The sequence below is a fragment of the Oryzias latipes genome, chromosome 5 (genome assembly GCF_053564925.1).
Source record: "Oryzias latipes strain Hd-rR chromosome 5, Olatipes_Hd-rR_3.1".
In the NCBI taxonomy this organism is placed as follows: Eukaryota; Metazoa; Chordata; class Actinopteri; order Beloniformes; family Adrianichthyidae; genus Oryzias; species Oryzias latipes.
This window is the reverse complement of record NC_136241.1, coordinates 1,429,954-1,445,342: the sequence shown is the minus strand read 5'-3', so window position 1 is coordinate 1,445,342 and position 15,389 is coordinate 1,429,954. Positions and strand designations below refer to the sequence as shown.

Sequence of the window (15,389 nt, the reverse complement as noted above, 5' to 3'; positions counted from 1 at the left end):
TGTTTCTCATTGGTCATGTGTTTGGCAATAGCTCTGTTTCCATGCATGTAGCCAGAAGCCGTGCTTGGCTGCCGCGGTGCAACCAGGGATTTGAGAAAAGTTGAAAAGAGTTTTTACAGACACATTTTTTGATGCTGTTTTACACACAATTATGGATTATAATGGTATTTTTCACAAATAATCACAGGGAGGACTGATGAGCCGAGATCTGGATCAGAATAAATACGTTCAAATTTTCCACCAATAATTGAGGTTGAATTATTTTAAAGATCTCAATTATGTCTTCATTTGACAAGTGTGGCAAGTGTGCGTTAAAGCCTGATAATTGTAAATGTTCCATGCGTGCAGCCTGGCTGTTAGTGTACATGTACTTTGAATGATGATACTAAGGCAACAGCTAAACCAGGGGTCTGCAACCTCTAAAAAAACCATTTGGTCCAGTTTCTTATTGACAAACCGAGAGATCCACAAAATCTCACTACTCTTTTAATAAAGAATAAACTTTTCTGGCCATTAAGTTCTAACATGTAACTTCTAAATATTCATCATAATTAAACTCTAACAGTGTTATATTGTTTAAACGGCTTTATAACAATTGAGATTTCTTTTACTCTGACAGCAGCACATTCAGGTTCCTTCAAAATAAAAGTGTCCAAATAGATCCTCCTAAAGCAGTAAATAGACTTGCACTTATTATTACAATTCTGTCCTTTAAGAACTTTGCTTCTGAACAGAAACTATAGAGAAGAACATGAGCTTTAAACTGAATCTGATAATAAACAGTTCTGACAGTAGATTTCTTCATCCTTAATAACCTGACATGAGAGTTTTAGAGGATTGATAAAGTATTTAAAGGCCTCCTAATTTAGTGTCATGTCAGCAGGAGTGGTTAAAAACAAGTTTACTTACTATTATAAGATCACCCCATTACAAAAACTTCAATACAGAAACAAATGTAACCAACAAACCCAATATTGATGCACAAAAACTGGTGAAACATTTTAAAACAGAACAACTTAAACTCCAACTTGATCATTTCATTATCATTAAGGGTCTCTGTGGGCCCCTCCTCAGTCTGCCCCCCTTTCGGCACCATTTGTTGCCTTGGTTGTCATGAATTCTAGACACTGGATGGTCACATGACTTTGCTAAATTCAACGTGTTTCCACACATTGAACTGGAATGATGGTTGATCCGTCTTTGCTGTTCCTGATGAATGATTCCTGGTATCTGCCCAGTGACGTCAGAGCACGTAAACTGTGTTTTCTGCTGTGATGTCATTTTGTATGTTGTACTAAAATAAAGCTACCATGCATCAATCCAGATGGTATTTTCCAATATTGACTAAATCCATTTATTTCAATTTGTTACAATTTTATGACGGTATGGGTCAATTTAATTGACAACCTGCCTCAGACAGACTGCTCTAGTTGGAAATCAGGAATATAAATCACTTTATTGATTAATCCTTAAACCCTAATAAAAATGTTTAATTCATTGGATATCTTAATCAAGACTTTTGAAAGTTTTTATTGTGGCAGACTGACGAACAATGTGGAAACTGATCCTATAAGGTAGTTTTAAGTTAGAACCCACAGACCCATTTAGCACAAGACATCTTACATTATTTCACATAAAGGGGTCAATGATCAGAATCCGTCTTTGATTGTCATTATGGAGTGAACAACAAAAGTAATTTCCAGCTGCTCTTTTCAGGAAATACCTCCACAAATAAGCATGACTGTAGAGTCAAATATAAACGATTATTGCACAAGATAAGGACAACTGTGTCAAAAGCCCAGGATGATTTGAACTATTGTCAAAAACAAACCTGTCTTTCCAGTGTTCTTCATGGTTGTCTGGTTGGAGGAATCAACGTAGAATCGGTCCAAGACCAGCTCCAGGTACTCATCTGAAGGCACAGACTGCTCGTCTACGATATCCACAGGTGACTGGTTATTGGCAGCACACTCGGGGTATAAAGCTGCCCAGCCTCGGGGTCCATGGCTCCCTGTGAAAAAGATGCACACCAACCACCAGTTAGAGTCCGCTCTCATTTATTAGTGAATATTTAATCCCAAAAAAACTTTCCCAGAGGGGAAATTAGAAAATAGTAGCTAGTTTCAGCTCTAATGCAAATGAATTTAGAAACAGAGGATGATGTGTGGAGGACGCAGAAGGACCACAGAGAAAGAGGACAGAGATTCCTTCAGGTTTAGTTTTGATCAGATTCCTGCTACATCTGATCCTTTGAACCTATTTCTGTTGGTATAAAAGAAATAATCAACGTTTCACGTTTGACACTAAATGTCTTCACGTTAGTAACCCATGTACAGTGTGGGATTCAAACCAACTTCCCGTAGAATCCCCATCCACTTCCTGATCTTTTAATCCTTTCTCCCCTACAGTGGCGCCTCTACAAAGGAATAATCCACAGCGACAGGGGTCCCCTTGATCTCTTCCTGGGTACAATTGGCCGACGGAACAACAAAAGCAGAGGGATCAGGGGAACAAGAAAGCACGCTTGGATTTGAACTTTTCTGGGTTAACACAAATGCATGATGCCATTCCCTACAGATACAGGACAACTTTGCTAAGAGCACATAAAAAAAAAATGATGTGAGAACTCCTCTTCAATAGGACCCACGAATCAAAGGGTGGGGCTCCATGTTCCTGATGTATAAACACCTTGCAGCCAAACGGGCGGTGCTCAGCTCCTTCAAAGAAAACAATGCGGTCGAGGATTATTTTTGAAAGGCGCCGTGTTTGACTACATCAACCAGAGAAGGGCAGACGCTGGGGGGCGTGCAGATATACAGACATTTGCAGGAGTTCTCTCATTTCAGAGCATAGAGGCGGCTTCATTGGAGAGATGAACGATTCCTCATATCTGCCCAAAGAACCTAAAGTCTATTCCAAACACGGCCCACAACAGACTGGTGAAGTCAGAATCTAAATAACAGCTCCTACGAATCTCAGCTGCCTGTGGAACTAATGGCTGCATTAGCAAGAAGGATTACGTTTGTCAGCCATGATTATGGAATTATAAATGCGTTTGTTCTGGTGCAACCCCAACATTTTATACCCCGGGATGGAGCCCTTTATGAATGAGCTCGAACACCACGAGGCAATTGAAAGCTGCTTGCCTATCATGAAAACAAAGAGGCTTTACATAAACTGAAGCAAATGTTCCTGTTTTCAGATAAAGGTCGGCGTGCACACAAGTTTCTATTAACAACATGTGCGTTTGTCATTCGGTGCTCCATTGGATGTGTTGTTGCTAAGGTTTTAGCTGAAATGAAACGATGTAAAGTCCAGTTAATGTTCTCGTTTGAACAGCTTTAAAGCTCAGAATTTTTGCAGTAACAGCTAAACATGAAGTATGAAAGACATGTTTGCAGATAATTGATATCCACATCAGCAAACAAGCTTTTTTTTTTTTTTACAAACTGACAAATAGAAATACTACAATGTTTTTTTTCTACACCATTTCATTTCACCTGGTCCTTTGTCTTGATTTCTCTATCTATGCAAACTATACAATCCATGAGATTTTTTTTTAGATTATTGCAGCTTTAGTCACAACTTCCATTACAGGTGGATAGAGGCCGTCTGGGGGTAAAAAGAGGGCAAACCTGAACGGGGCACGCAGGCATAATTGATGGTAGACCACTCAGTGAACCTGTAGGGTGGTAGGATCATGTACTTGTGTTTCTACGGGCATTCCTAGCATAACAGGTTGTAGTGAACCCTTAAACAACGCTCAGGCACCAATTTATTATAGTTTTAGCACATTTAAGGTTAACATTTATTGCACTTTTCATCAACTTTTCTGATAAGCGTATTGCACAGCTTTATATGGCGTTAACGATAAATTTGTGATTTATTGTGCAGGCCGACATTATTCCTACAGATACTTCATGACACATTATAGCACACACACAACAATTGTGATGACTATTTTTATGATGTCTCTAAAGGTGGCCACATGAGCCATACAGGAGCTGACACGCCTCCCCTCCCTTTGAGATGCAGCCCCCCCCCCGGTCTACGAACGCCCACTAAAAACTCCCACCGTACGGGTCGACCCCCAGACAGGTGCATGTGACTATGGCATTAGGTTTCCAAAACTTAAGATGACACAATCCTTCGAGAAAAACCTGAGCTACCACAAAATAAACGAAATATCTGCAAATACATATTTAAAAGGGCTTATGTGTTGAGAAACGTGATTACCATGGGCCAGAAAATAACTTCTCAGAGTGATTTAAGAAAAGTTACTGTGAGGATAGAACATCCCAGAACAGGCTTTTAACATCAATGTGCTTAAGGACCACCCTAGCTGCAAAATGCTGGACTGTTCAGTTATCCTGGCATTTCTTCTCTTATCAAAGGTATGAATTCATTTTTTATAAAATATTTTTTATATAATATAAAAAGCATAGTCTTTTGCTAATTTCCTATTAAAACACACGTCACATCTCATCTATGGCTAGAAGACTAATGCTGCCTTTTAAGCACAGAGGAGGAGTCCCCAAATCAGATAAGTGATGGTTTCACAGCAGTCTGTCCAATGCTGTTCATCACAATCAGAGTTTACGGCCGGCGTTCAACCCTTTTGGCATGCAGCGGAGTCTCTGAACAGCAGTTAGGTTCATACGTTTAAATATAGAGCAATCCATTTCTGTAGCAATCGGAGACAAAAAATTTATATTTGGATTTAATACAATTGAGAAAAATAATCTTGTAAATTCCTTTTTAGGTATTTACCAGCACTACTGTCAACTACAACATACATGTGCAATTTTGTAGCATAACGATGCTACAAAGATTGTTGTTTTACATTTAAGACCAACAGAATAGTCTATGACATTATGGGCTGGCTGTGGAAGAAGCAATTAGCAGCACTTGCACTTTTTTTAAAGCTATTTTGTGTTCTTTTAGCTTTCAATATAAAAATGTGTTTTTTTATTGTTTCATCTTTTTTAAAATGGTAGTCACCAGTAATGTGCAAACTGTTTTTATTTGATTTCATTTAGAATTTGGAATGGAAATTTGACAACTACATTCATATTTAATTGAGTTGTGTAGAATCAGAAAAATACTTGTGAATTAAAATGGAATCTACTCTGTGGTTTGGTCATAATGGACATTGCCATATATCTATTTTATACTTCAAATTTAATGTAAAGAAGAATGAGTCTAAACTGCAATAACATTTTGGTTTAAAAAAAGAAGAAGAATTTCTGGCTGATTAGTTTTCCAAAAAAAGCAAAGAATGTAAAAAAACCTTACAGTTTACGCTGTAATTACAATGTCATCAATTTGAAACAAATTGAACCTGTGTCGCTCCAACAACCCGGTCCCCATTTGCAAACATGGTGGGGAGGGACGTTCCTAAATAAACCGTGCCATCTGATTCCTCGGTTTAAAAAAATACAGCAGCCTGCAAGAGAAACAGCTCACTTGTGACAAGCTGCTCATTTGAGAGTTGTAGTGTCCTTGACAGCCGCATATTTGTGCACATGCAGTCTGCTCTAAATGCTCACAGAAACTTCAAAGACATTTCACCTCAAGCCTTTGCAGAAAAATCACCTGAAAAAAAATACAGTTTGAATTCAAAAAGGTTGGCTTATTACAAAACAAGACTTTGGCCGAGCTTAAACTCTACTGACGGCTGTAGATTTATGCTAAAACCATCAAAATTATTTTGTTATTTTGTGTTAGAGTTGTATGTTTATAACCCCTGCTTCATGCCAAGCATGGATTTTATTACGATGTATGGAAAGTGTAAGATGACGTTTGTAATGTTAGATATTCACTTTGTTATTCGGGGCTGCTGTGACCCTTCCCTGAGTGAAGTGACACCACTCTCGCCAATCTACTACAGTTTTAAGTAAAACAGGCACATGTTTCTCTCAATCTGGCACTTTCAGTTCCAGACGTCATCCCATTAACCTTGGGATAAACAGCCATGCCTGTGCTTCCATGGCAGTGCTGACAGAATGGCAATTGCCTTGTCATTTCCGTTTTGTCCCTTGCGGTGAAGGCATGCATGCTGTATGCCGACTGGCAGACCTCCCAGAATTGGCAGACTGGCTCTTGCAAAGATCCACACTGATCAGTCCATATGTATGAGTAGCACTGACAGCAAAACATAGCCAGCAGAAAGTACTACACTGTCCCCACTGAGAGGGTCACAGCATTTGTGTGGATGGAGGATTGGGAAGACTTTAAGCCACGAATAGCATCGCTGCATGCAGGAGCATCAAATGAAATTTGGGAAGCGTTCCTGCTGTCAGTTTCAATTCGCTGACAACACTCCAGATGGTTGAAACAGACACTCCAGTGCTGTGTGGTATCAAATGTTCAGGTTAGACAACTGATGAGCTCAAAGCCTAAACATTGTGGAGACAGCAGACGGCTTGCTTGGTTATCATTCAACAGCTGACAAGTAAAGGACAGGCCTTCAACCCCTCACATCCAATCAGATGAAGCCATTAGAAGAGAAGTAGGTCTGAGATAGCCTGTTACTCGACATGCACTAAATATAGTTCAGATGATCATTTGGACTGTGTGACGGTGTGGCACCGTCAGATGACGAGGGGGGGCCACACCGTGTTTTATTGTTTGTGCATTTATGTATTTTATGTTCAAAATTATTACCTGTGGTGCCACCTGTGTGAGGATTAAGAGCCACGCCCCATGGGAGGGGCTCCTCATTTAAAAGGAGCATCACAGGTTAGAGAGAAGGGGAGTGACAGAGAGTGCTGCATGCTGCATGGCCCTGCGTGGTGCTCACCGGGTCTTTAATAAAAACAGATCCTCCTCACCTTGGCTCCTCTGCATCCTTTCTCGGCGGGACCCCGTCACATTTGGTGTCAGAAGTGGGATCGCAGAGGGGCCACAAAAAGGTGAGGACGCAGCGGCGTGGTGGGGACGACGATTCCCCGGCAGCTCAGCGCCTCCTCAGAGCAGTCCATCCTCTGAGGAAGAGGGGGTGGATCCGGGTCGCCTCGCCGGAGCGTCAGGCCTGGCCAGGGGCCCGGAAAGAACTACGGCATCCAGATCGGCGTCCATGACGAGCGGAGGACCTCGCGGGCAGCAGGGGCGGACCGCCGGATCGCGGGGACAGCCGGAGGCGGGACGGCACACCGCCCGGTTCCACTGCCGCGGATGCGGGCGTTGGAGGCCTGCGCGGAGCGGGACAAGGGGCGGACCGACGTCTACCGGGCCGTCGGGGGAGTGCTCCGGGGGAGGCGCATCATCTCGCCTGTAACCTGCTGTCGGCGGCTCCGATCAGCGGAGGTGCCATCCGGAAGGGGACCAGCGGGGGCGTGTTGCCGTTTGAAGGGCCTTTGCCGGGGCTGGGACCGACCGGAGCGGCACCGAGGAGCAGATCGGAGGGGTCGCCGTCGTGGAGCAGCAGTCCATGCAACCATCCGACGCGACGCAAGGACGTGTTTCTGGCGGATCGGCGTGGGGAATGCACGGCGGCGGACTGCTGAGGGGATTGCCGCACATCGTCAATCCCTCAGAGGAGAGGGATGGTGTGACGGTGTGGCACCGTCAGATGACGAGGGGGGGCCACACCGTGTTTTATTGTTTGTGCATTTATGTATTTTATGTTCAAAATTATTACCTGTGGTGCCACCTGTGTGAGGATTAAGAGCCACGCCCCATGGGAGGGGCTCCTCATTTAAAAGGAGCATCACAGGTTAGAGAGAAGGGGAGTGACAGAGAGTGCTGCATGCTGCATGGCCCTGCGTGGTGCTCACCGGGTCTTTAATAAAAACAGATCCCGCCGAGAAAGGATGCAGAGGAGCCAAGGTGAGGAGGATCTGTTTTTGCTGCTCCACGACGGCGACCCCTCCGATCTGCTCCTCGGTGCCGCTCCGGTCGGTCCCAGCCCCGGCAAAGGCCCTTCAAACGGCAACACGCCCCCGCTGGTCCCCTTCCGGATGGCACCTCCGCTGATCGGAGCCGCCGACAGCAGGTTACAGGCGAGATGATGCGCCTCTCCCGGAGCACTCCCCCGACGGCCCGGTAGACGTCGGTCCGCCCCTTGTCCCGCTCCGCGCAGGCCTCCAACGCCCGCATCCGCGGCAGTGGAACCGGGCGGTGTGCCGTCCCGCCTCCGGCTGTCCCCGCGATCCGGCGGTCCGCCCCTGCTGCCCGCGAGGTCCTCCGCTCGTCATGGACGCCGATCTGGATGCCGTAGTTCTTTCCGGGCCCCTGGCCAGGCCTGACGCTCCGGCGAGGCGACCCGGATCCACCCCCTCTTCCTCAGAGGATGGACTGCTCTGAGGAGGCGCTGAGCTGCCGGGGAATCGTCGTCCCCACCACGCCGCTGCGTCCTCACCTTTTTGTGGCCCCTCTGCGATCCCACTTCTGACACCAAATGTGACGGGGTCCCGCCGAGAAAGGATGCAGAGGAGCCAAGGTGAGGAGGATCTGTTTTTATTCAGGACACAAGTTGTTTCACGCAGGGCCGCACCAGCACATGGCACCTCTGTCTCACTCCTCCATTACTCCCTGTGATGCTCCCTTTTGAATAGTGAGCCCCTCCCATTGGGCGTGGCTCTTAATTATCCTCCAGGTGGCATCACAGGAATCAATTTTATACATAAAATAAATAAATACACCAAAAATAAAACACGGTGTGGCCCCCCCCTCGTCATCTGACGGTGCCACACCGTCACAGACTGAAAAGAAGGCTGAGTCAAAATGGTAAAGTGAAGAAACACAATGTCAACTATGGACTATTTCACTGGATGCTGCTTCAAGACCTGCTTTCTGTTGAATCTTTAAATATGTCTGCCTCATTTTGTCTAGTGTAGTCTAGAATTACTTAAGATAATTGTCTTGTGTGTGAATATGACAGAAATGTGGTGGATCCCACCATAAAGACCCATGACTAAAATGCATATCCAAATGAACATAAATGTTTTTGGAAAAACAGTGATCTGGTTTTCTGATTCAAATTCAAATGTGTGTTACATAAGGCAGGAGAAAAAAAAAGTTATAAGATAGGTAAAAGACAGACAATGTATTTTTAGACAACAACTATTTAAAATCACTATAGGTCCTCTACGTCTTTCCTTTCTGTCCATTTAGAGCAAGTTTTCTTTTCGAAATGCATTCTCCATACAGAAGATTACAAAAGCTCTTTGAAACATTCTGCTGGTTAATTTCCATGGGGGGAAAGTGTTTGGCTTTTCAAGGTTCTCCCAGTTTTCTCCATTAAAAAGATGAGAGGTCTGTAAAGCTCATCATAGATATATTTCAACTCTCAGAGACAGAATGTGAACATTGAATCCAGAAAATCGCTTTGAATGTATTGGTGCAGAAAAATAAATATTTGGTCACCTTCACATCAGTTCACCTCTACTTTTTTATTCTGGTTGTCAATGACAAGAGGTCAAATGTTTCCTGCAGGTCCAGGTTTGCACCAGCTGATACTTTGGTCCATTCTGGTGTTATTCCTCAGAAGTAGGAAGTTTTGAAGAACATAAATGAGAGACAAATCATTGAATTTCAGTCAAGAAAGTCTTCTGTGCAAAAGTCAGATGTCATGTCCACATAAGCCTCATTTGGACCCATTGATGTGACAAACCTGTACTTGTGCTCATACATAAAAACCAGGAGAGGAACAAGTTGTCAGTATAACTGATCAGAAGTATTTGTGGTTGCCATGGCAACAGTTTTTGACGTGTTCAGAACAGGACTAGCGGTTTGAAAGATGGATTTGGCCAAAGAAATACAAGGACTGTATTAAGAGACATTATTTCAGAAGAGGAAAGCTCGGTTTGCATTTTCTTTTTTTTATGGATTATTCAGGAAGTGTTGCCTTTGACAGATTGGTGGGTAAAAAAAAGAAAAAGAAAAGCTGGCACCCAGCATTTTGCCAACTGGAAAACACTGAAAAGAAAGTCCTTGGATTGTGGGCATTAAACAGATACTCTCAGAATATGTGACTGACAGATGTCCGGGGTTTGTTTTATTCAAAAATCTGTTCAAAATGAAGACGTCCAACATGCTGATCAGGACAGGAATTCTGCAATAGCAGAGCTCATTCCCTCCAACAAGCGACCAGACTAGTTCTTCGGTCTGTGTCACGCAGATCTCTTTACAGACTTCCTGGCAGCTCTGTGACCTAATGGCTGCTATGTGACAGAGGAAAGAGGAAGAGAGCAGAGCTCTGAGCTTAGCTGAATCAACCCAAGGGGGAAGAAAAGGGACTCAGTTTGCCGAGTGATGCAGACTGGGAGCATTTACAGCTTCTTTCTTGGATCCGCCCATGCTTGCAGCAGGGCTCAGTCGGTCACCTTTGTATATAGCGTGATACGAGGAGCTCCGTGTCATTTAGACCCCCAGACCCCCACACAGGAAGTTCACATGAAATGGAGCACAAATCTACAATTAGATTGCAACTGGAAATGGATTTGTTGGAAGTTTCATTACACTGTATCCATCAACACTCCAAGACAAGAAACTCATTTTGGCAAAACTGGGCCAGATAAGTGGTGACCAGCTTTTCCCAAGTCTAAACGAGGTCATGCTGCCAAAACTGCAGAATGTTACTCAAGGGTGAAACATAAACTCATCTAATCATAGAGTAAGTTTTAGTCAGCTAGTGCTGGGCCTTCCAGAAGATGGAATCCTTTTTTAAAATATGGTTGAAAAGTTTGACTTGATGCAGTCAAATGATCGAAACATCGTTGCAAAATGTAAACCCTCCTCTGCAATGATATGATTTCCATTTCCTACGCGCAAACACGAATTGTGTTAACAAGCAGCTACTTTCTGGGAAGTTTGTCGTTAGATTCCTAACAGGAGTTTAAATAACACAGTTATCAGTAAACCATGAAGGTGAAACTATAATACCCTCAGTAGGCGTCAGACAGCAGTGAGAGACAGTAAGGACTTTTAACCATGCAAGTAGAACATAATAGCCAGGGCTCCAGACTGCGAGCAATTTGAAATTTGAGAGTGTGCGACTGAATTTTACATCCATTCGCACATGTGCTACCAGTAAATTTGCCTCCCCCACCCTCCGTAATTTTTTATACATTAAACGTGGAAGGGGCACGTCAATGATCAATGAAATAATCAATGAGACGCGAGCGCACACGCACGCAGGCAGACACACACACTCGCGCACATACTCATGAAACGCCAGCACACACTCGCGTGATGCCAGTCTGTGAGGCGGCCACTGCGTGTGAGAAGAATAGGGAAAGCCACTGTAAGTGGCTAAAATGCGTGGAGGGGGAGGGGCCTAGAGATAATCGAGCGCGCTCTGTGGGATGGAAACGGAGACAAATATCATCACAACCTGATATGTGCGTCTGAACTGGGTAAGTGAACTATTGATTCATTCTTCCGACCTGCGGCTAGTGTACCAGTGCCAGAGTGTACAGCAGGGGTCTCAAACTCGCGGCCCGCAGGCTATTTGTGGCCCCCAAGATGATATTTTGCGGTCCCCGCCTTAATATGAAAGTTTAATGTTACTGCAGCACGCCAGTTTGTATGAATGACACTTTTTCATCATCGTGCACGGAGCTGACCAACCAATCACAGTGGGGTATATGACTATTGGGGGCGTGAGAATGACAGGGTTTGAAAGCAGGAAACCTGACAGCCCCCTCCCTCCCCGGGCCACATTAAGAAGTTCCTTACATTACTTTAGAACGTATTTATTCGCTCGTGCTTTTCTAAATGCATGCAGTCCGTCCTGAACTTTTCTCTGGGTCACACAGACCCGGAGGAAGGTTTAGGTTTTGGTTACGGTTACGGCGGCGCATCAAACGGTTATGCACGGCTGTTACGGCAGCACACCGCTCCCGCGGGACTCAGCTGAGGAGAATAAATGTCCCACACCTACATGCGTGACAGCTAACGGGGCTTGAACTTTAAACACGCTCGATCAAAAACAACATTAGTTTTAGACACACTGAAAATACGTGGGGAAAATGCAACGATAGACGTGTTTGAGATGAACCGGCGGCTCGCCTGGATCGTTTGGGAGACGGGGGGACGGGGTGGTGGGGGGGTGGGGGGGGGGCTGTGAGATGAAGGCGAATCTGCAGCAAGACTGAAGGAGGACAGGAAGATGGAGTTGTCCATAACATTCAATTTAGTTTTAATATTCCTCTCCCCCTTAGTGTGATCTGTGTTATTATATATTTTATGATTATTTTAATGTTTTGTGATGTATGTGGCCTTTTTTAATGAATTGGTATTTTAAATTATTTTATTAAATCACTCAACTACAAAAACCATCAGGACACATGTCCCATAATGCATTGTTTTGTAGTCTGTAGGGCAGCTTTCAGTCAGTTCAGTTTCCAGCTGTGTCCGGGTAGGTTTGCCCCTTGCTCCGCCCCTTTCTTGCGATATTTTTGTGATGATTGACAGTTGATGTTGGAGCAAAAACAAAAATATATGTCACACACCAGGTGATCTGCGCAGCGTTGAGTTCACCTGGGTGAGCTCAAACACGCTTATTATGCATCTTGGCTGCACCGATTTGGTGTCACCAAGATAAATTTCCATCCCCTAATGTTTACAAACATTTAAGTATTGTTTGTAACTGTGAAATGACCGAAAGGTTACTACGGTAATTACTTTGTTATTAAAGCTTTTTTTGAATTATAAATGTATGGTATTTTGTTTACTATTTGTACTGTCATGACAGCGATGCTGCTGTCAGTTTACCTTCTTCTGTCAGTTTACCTTCTTGTTGCATCTTCAAAAGTGCAGAATAAAATCTGACACTGAATTTGAAACGGCACATTGTAATTTCTGCATCTATTATTAAAGCACTTATTAGTAATTCATTGGAAATTAGTAGATTTGGTTAGAATGTTGATTTACGGTATGCGCCCCTAAATTTTCTGGTTGTGCCCCTAAAATTTTCAGTTAGGGGCCACTGTGCTCCTAGTGAAAAAACTTAGTCTGGAGCGTTAATAGCACTGTAGTTTAAATGCTTTAAAATCCATTTTCTTCACATTGCCAAGTATCCTCGTCTCCAAGGAAGATCTAAAGTAGCTAGCACTTGACATATCAGTGCTGTTAGCAAGCATGAACAAAGGCAAGTGTGGGTCACTGTGGAGAACAGAGACAGCGATGCATGACTGGGTCTTCAGTTACATTTCACCAAATTAAATGCTGGATTTTTATAGCCTTGTCAGCTCTGTGATGAATATGTACACAAAACGTGTGTCTCCTGTCCAACAGCTGAGCAAACAGATGAGAGCTGAAGGCCTCTTGTGTTTGACAGATTTTACTGTTACAACAGGGGTTATGAATCTTTCTGACACACTAGGTTATATTTGAATAAACCCCCTATGTAATTTAGGTTAAAAAAAGGGGGAGCTGCTGCTGTGTGGGGGACCTGCAACAGAACAACAATGGGGGACCTTTCTGTGTGGAGTTTGCATGTTCTCCCCGTGCATACGAGGGTTTTCTCCGGGGTCTCCAGCTTCCTCCCACCGTCCCAAAACATGCTTCATAGGTGAATTGTAAACTCTAAATTGTCCCTAGGTGTGAGTGTGAGAGTGAATGGGTGTGTGATTGTGGCCCTGCAACAGACTGGTGAACAGTCCAGGGTGTCCCCTGCCTTCGCCCACAAGTGGTTGGGATAGGCTCCAGCAGCCCCGTGACCCCAAAATGGACAAAACGGTAAAAAATAAATGAATGGTATAGCGCCTTTCATTTTGGTTAAAAACACAAAGCACTTAACATAAAAGCATATAAAATAGTCATACAATAGGAAAATTATTGAAAAAGGGGGGGTTAACAAAATTGGGAGGATAATGAAAGAAAATGGGGGAGCAGAATCATAAAGCAACAAGTTGCTGGAAGTTTATAATCATCACTGTCAGGTGTATATGTTAGACTGAATCCTCCCTACCACCACATTTAGCCCTCCAAAGAGAGTTATGGAAAAATAGTGTCTTCTAATTCGGGTGGCACTCCCATTTGATGATGTCATCAATAGTCGCTGGTCAGCCACTTTAGCACGTAGCTGCCAGAACTCGGAAAATGCAAAACAACATCAGTTTCATAACTTTAAAAAGTCATGCTAAAACAAAACAAAAAAATCATGACTTCAATTTACATGTAAACTTCTGAACTTCAGAGCACACCCACATGAAGAAATTCATTTCTTCTTTGCACAGCGCAAAAAACTATTTTGGACACCATTTGGACAGAGGAAGGAGGTACAAAGAGAATGAAAGTGGTCCTACCATAAAGCCCTGTGCAACCCCAAACCCAATGGAGAAGTTAAAGAATCGGATCCAGACATGCTCACACACAAAGTCCTGTCAGCCAAAGAAGACGAAAGCCATCAAGTCTCGTACTGAAACCCCAACCAAACCTTCCAACCTGGACATCAAAGCTCCATGGAAAGAAGATCTGGAGAAGTTCTTCACAATCAGAAAACAAAGCAGGAGGTTTGAAAGGAGTATGGCCTTACCTCTCAAAAATATCTAAAAATAGTCCACTTTTTTAATCTTTTCTGCATTACGATCATGGAAAAAAATGTAGAAGGTCATCTTAAACCAGCGTCAATAAAAACCTTTTTGCACAAGGCCACGGTCTTTAAAAGGTTGCAAGAGAAAATGAGAACAAATGAGGACACCTCGAGTAAATGTTAAATGCTGTATTTTATGATAAAAGTTAAAACAGAAGCTTTTTATACTTAAATTGAGGGATGGTGAAAGTACAAAAAACAACCGCCTTCTCTTTACAAATGGAAATGCCGAGAGATCAGACCAGATCAGAGGCAAAATGTCTGAATGTCACCAGGTCAAGGAAAAGGTTGGACAGGATTATTGTGCTGACACCATTACCAGCCACTTCAGGTTCACTACACTAAATACTAGGGATGCCCCACTCATGCTCTTTTTTCCCCCCCAATTCCACGTCCTTTGATTTCGAGTGTCTGCCGATATCGAGTCCCAAACCAATAATTTTGTAATACATTTAAAAATTGAACAAATTCCGTGCGGGTATTAGGGTTTTTGGCTGCTGCTGCGGTGGGGGTCTTGGTTTGAGGATGACTGGGCACTCTCCTTCCTTCTTTTTTAAATTCCATCATCTATTTTTGAGGAGCATAAACACTCACTTGAGCACAGGTGTTAGCTCACCTTTGCACAAATAGTTTGCGTGATTGATTGAAATATTTCACACTAGTTGGTTTGAATGCATAAGTATGCGTGTGTGAACATTATTTGTATTGTATACATGTTGACAGGTGAACGTTTTTGGAGCCAACAGGTTTGTTTGTGGCATTTGGGTGTGTGTGGACAGGCCCCACCTTTATAGACTTGTATTACATCTGAACCTCACTGTAATGAGTATAACCATCCAGCAACTTG

General features: G+C 43.5%; 1 protein-coding gene across 2 annotated transcripts in view; it reads right to left on the bottom strand.

Annotated features, from left to right (window-relative positions):
- Nucleotides 1–15,389, bottom strand: part of ca16b (carbonic anhydrase XVI b) — a 164,465-nt gene that overhangs the window by 68,763 nt on the left and 80,313 nt on the right. For both annotated transcript variants that reach the window (XM_078946752.1, XM_078946751.1), the window contains one exon: nucleotides 1,832–2,011. In XM_078946752.1, the coding sequence (XP_078802878.1) occupies nucleotides 1,832–2,011 (180 nt within the window). The remainder of the gene's footprint in view (nucleotides 1–1,831; nucleotides 2,012–15,389) is intronic.